This window comes from Notolepis coatsorum (assembly GCF_963971535.1).
Source record: "Notolepis coatsorum genome assembly, chromosome: 15".
NCBI lineage: Eukaryota > Metazoa > Chordata > Actinopteri > Aulopiformes > Paralepididae > Notolepis > Notolepis coatsorum.
This window is the reverse complement of record NC_140179.1, coordinates 30,204,669-30,209,012: the sequence shown is the minus strand read 5'-3', so window position 1 is coordinate 30,209,012 and position 4,344 is coordinate 30,204,669. Positions and strand designations below refer to the sequence as shown.

Genomic DNA, 4,344 nt, shown 5'->3' with positions numbered 1-4,344 from the left:
TCTTGTGCTAAAATTGTATTTCTCACATCTGGTCTGAAATACTTGTATTGCAGACAACTTACTGCCCTTACCTCAAAACACCAACACAAGGTACTCATGTCAATTAGAGCTGTGAATCTTCTTTACTAACCTCACGATTCGATTATGATTCAGCTGTCCACGATTCGATTCTACGATGCATCGCGATATTATATTACATCCTCAATTCTATAATATATTACTGCACATGGCTACTTTTTCATCAATTAATACAAGCAGTGAGATAAATTAACTTATTTAGAAAGTTCTTAAATCGGAATGTAAAAATAAATGTCTTTACTAGTGTTGCACGATATACCGGTACTAGAAAAGTATCTCAATACCCAGCTGTTAAAAACGGGTTAATACTCTATTTTATTAGTATTGATACTTTTAGAATAATAGCCTGATGCTGTCAACGTTAGTAGTAATAATAGATTATGTTCAGTCACTGCATCGATGCAGAATCGTCCATGTCCGCATCGCGATGCATCTTAGAATCGAGAAATGTCCACACCTCTAATGTCAATACAGTTCAATTGCCAAGAGATCAGTTTACACTCATATTTAACTGATAAAAGAACAAACCTTGTTAGAATACAAACACTTTATTTGTAACAAACAAAACAAGAAACGTGTAGCGGGTGACCAGGCTCCAGATTAGTAAACACTTTATTGGTAATAACAGATGTTCTAACATAAGATTCATTGCAATATTAAAAAATAAATCCAAGATCTCAGGCGTTTCACCCTCAATGAACGAATGCATTCATTTGGCATAAATATTTCTTTTTAGATGTGATGCTCAAACTGTTCCCCCCTCCCCCATCCACCAAGGACAATTTGACAAGTTTCGACTCAACTTTTACAAGTCCAATCTCCATTTCGGTATATATTTGCAACATATTTATGAAGTTGATTTACAATGGGTTATGGTTTATTAAAAAATACAGACGCATCCATTGGGATATAATATTGAGGTAAGCAAGGTCTAAGGTTCAGGGAGGGGGGCGGGTCATTCACCATGGTGTTATATTTAGCACAGCTGTTTCTAGTTGAGTGGGTTATATTAAGAGTTAAGGGATTTCAATGGCATAAGTCACCACTAATGAGTGTGAATACTCCATCTAGTACTGTGGTACAATGGGACGCATTTTCCAAACTTCAGGTGTGGGAATATTAAGTAAGTTCTTGGATTTTTTTTTGAAGAGGATTGGTTGATTAAAACAAAGTCTGTAGAGTCACTGTCAGTTATGGATGATAGTCTTAAGTGCGGTGGTGGAAGTGCAGTTCCTTTTTTTCCCCTATTATTTTTTTTAAATTGCAATTTTGTCTAAAAAGTGTGGCATTAGGTGATCAAAGGTGAACATGCACCTTAGAAGAGCATCTACACAAATCTGATAATGGCTCAAGTGGATTTGCCTGGTTCAACTCTGCATTAGTAACACTTAACTTTAGCCATATGGCTATAGTGACCTATACAAGTGTATTAAGCATCGTAAGCTTGTACAACAGGCTTATAGCATGTAATGTAGTTTTTATTAAAGGTGCGGTATGAAGTTTTGGGGGATGTTTTCAGAATTGTGGGGAAAGTATGGTATATGAAAATACATGACAAACTAAACTCAGGGAAGAACTGGGTCATGGAACACCAAAAAGTTACCATTGTTTCCAATTGCAGGGCCAGAAATGTTGTTTACAAATATAGAAGCGTCAGTTTGATTTATAGTGCTTACAATTATTTTTTCTCCAAATTTATTATCAAATTACAATTCAAAGAATTTAATTATAGTAGCAGCCAGGTTCTGTAAATGTAAACCATCATCTCTCAAAACTACACAGTGCACCTTTAATTCATTAACTCATTGGACACCAGTCACAATGATAGTCAAGTTAACTCGCCATCGCTTGAGCGGCAATCACGAGTATAGTCGGGTTTTAATCGTTATTTCTTTTATTAGCGATATCCATTCATTTTCATCCATCCAGCCTGATGTTATCGTTGGGAATGGGTCTGAGCTCGAAAAAGGGCAAATACCGCCCCCTAAGCCTTCCGGCTGCTATTGCACTCCACTGCGAATGGTATCGTTTATTTTCTGGGACGATCCAAGCCGTGCAGGCGTGGTTTAAATGCTCAGGCGAGGTAACCTGATTTCAACGATATATCTGCGAGGCTGCCCAACGATGGCAGTCCAATGACTTAGAAACTGCCCAAGTGCCCTTCATTGTCATTTTATCTGGTTGTTGATATGGGGCATTATGACAGGTGTGTTAATAACTCTACTCCTACTGCATTACAGGCCATTTGAAATGTCCTTATAATACAATACATCAGATGCCTTGAGTAAAGTGTTACTGAAAGAACTTTACACAAATGAAAGTAAACCGTAATAAAACAAGTACTTATAAAAATCAGATATGACAATTAAGTCATCTAGCATTGATTGATCTCACGTCAATAAATAGGAAAGTTCTTTCCTACGGGACTGGAGTCTGACAGATAACTTCACAGTATTGCTCGCAATTAACATTGCATAAACAGAATTTTTCATCAAAGGCCTGAATTGTCATAAATGCTTAGATATAAAATGCAATATTAACAGGTATGGTTCTGTACATTGGGCAATGTTTACACAAGCTGTACAAGGTTCATTTGAACTAATCAGTTGCACTAGTTTTCAGATGGGAATGAAGGTTAAAAAAAAAACTAAACCTAGGAACTTTATTTACATTTAACCTCGTATTCTCTTATTTACATTTTGTTCCATTTCCATCTGAAAACATCAACTTTATTAACCTGCACCAGTGCATCTGAGATGATCAGCAGTTACCCTGCAGCAGTGCATCTGAGATTATCAGCAGTTAACCTGCACCAGTGCATCTGAGATTATCAGTGGTTAACCTGCACCAGTGCATCTGAGATTATCAGTGGTTAACCTGCACCAGTGCATCTGAGATTATCAATGGTTAACCTGCACCAGTGCATCTGAGATTATCAGCAGTTAAACTGCACCAGTGCATCCGATTATCAGCAGTTAACCTGCACCAGTGCATCTGAGATCATCAGTGGTTAACCTGCACCAGTGCATCTGAGATTATCAGCAGTTAACCTGCACCAGTGCATCTGAGATTATCAGTGGTTAACCTGCACCAGTGCAAACAATTAGCCACATCACCAAAAGACAATGAAAAAAGGTCCAGTTAATGAAATACTTAATATGAAATGACAAGTGGATCACATTTAACAATGTGTAGGAGGGTTGTAGGTAGAAAAAAAATAAGTATATCTCAATTGAAATCAGATAACAAAAAAAATTATCATTGATTTAACCAATTAAATCTGCCTGCAAGTCAAGAGATACAAAAGAGATTGCCATTCTCGTGTTTGCGATTCTGGTGAACATGCAGAGGTTCTGTGGGGCCAGACCGTGGAGGTGTGGGGCACACATGACACACACGGAAGGCAAAATGCACACTCGAGCCAGGACCATAAGCACTTTTAAGATTCCCAAGTAGGTCACTTCAATCTCAAAAGGAAAACTTCCCACTAAAAAACATCCATTCAACATAAGAAAAAAGAAGAAAATCAATACTCATTCAATAAAAATGTTACTATCCAGCCCTTATCTTTTCTTTTTCTGACAAATCCATTCGTAGGGCAGCAACTTCAATGTCCCAAATGCAAAAAAAATTGGAAAAACTAACATCTTTTTTGACGTTTTCCTACTAAAGCTATGCTTTTTAAATCCCAACAATTAGGTCATGTGTTCAACTCATTTCAGGGTAAAAACGACTCATTTTGGGACAGGCGACGACGAGGCCGGGCCCCCCGACTGTCCCACGTAGGAGTCTTTTACGCTCAAGAAGCCCTTTTGTTCAAGTCTCCCTCCTTACATCAAGATCTTCTTCCCGTCTCGCAGAGCGGTTGCACCGATCCTAGACATCTCTCCTCTTGACCGTGGCCCCGCCCCCACGCGGAGAGCTCCTCCCTGCTCGGCCCTTGGGTCACTGGTGGGGGCGTGGCCCACCGTTGTGTCCATATTCGGCTCCGATTCTCCCAACTGCCGTCAGAGAGAGGGCTTTGTTATGCGATTACCTTTTTTTTTTAATTGTATTTTTTTGTAAGTGCAAAAGCAGCTCCTACTCTAAGTTCCGTGTTTTGTTTTTGTAGTAGTAAGTGGCGCAGACGACCGCTTTCGGTTTGAAGTGTCCATTAGATCTCTATTAACTTCCAGTTCATATATATATATTTATCTCATTTCTTTTACAGTTTGGCCCGCTGAAAAAATGCCTGTGGAGACAAATAGAGAAGAGTCTGTCAGAGGA

At 38.7% G+C, this 4,344-nt stretch overlaps 1 protein-coding gene across 3 annotated transcripts in view; it reads right to left on the bottom strand.

Moving 5' to 3' along the window:
• Positions 1-133: 133 nt before the first annotated feature.
• The window catches only part of xpot (exportin, tRNA (nuclear export receptor for tRNAs)), a 60,372-nt gene continuing 56,161 nt past the window's right edge, over positions 134-4,344 (bottom strand). For all 3 annotated transcript variants that reach the window (XM_084330796.1, XM_084330798.1, XM_084330797.1), the window contains one exon: positions 134-4,309. In XM_084330796.1, coding sequence (XP_084186922.1) covers positions 4,283-4,309 — 27 coding nt within the window. In that variant the 3' untranslated portion in view covers positions 134-4,282. The remainder of the gene's footprint in view (positions 4,310-4,344) is intronic.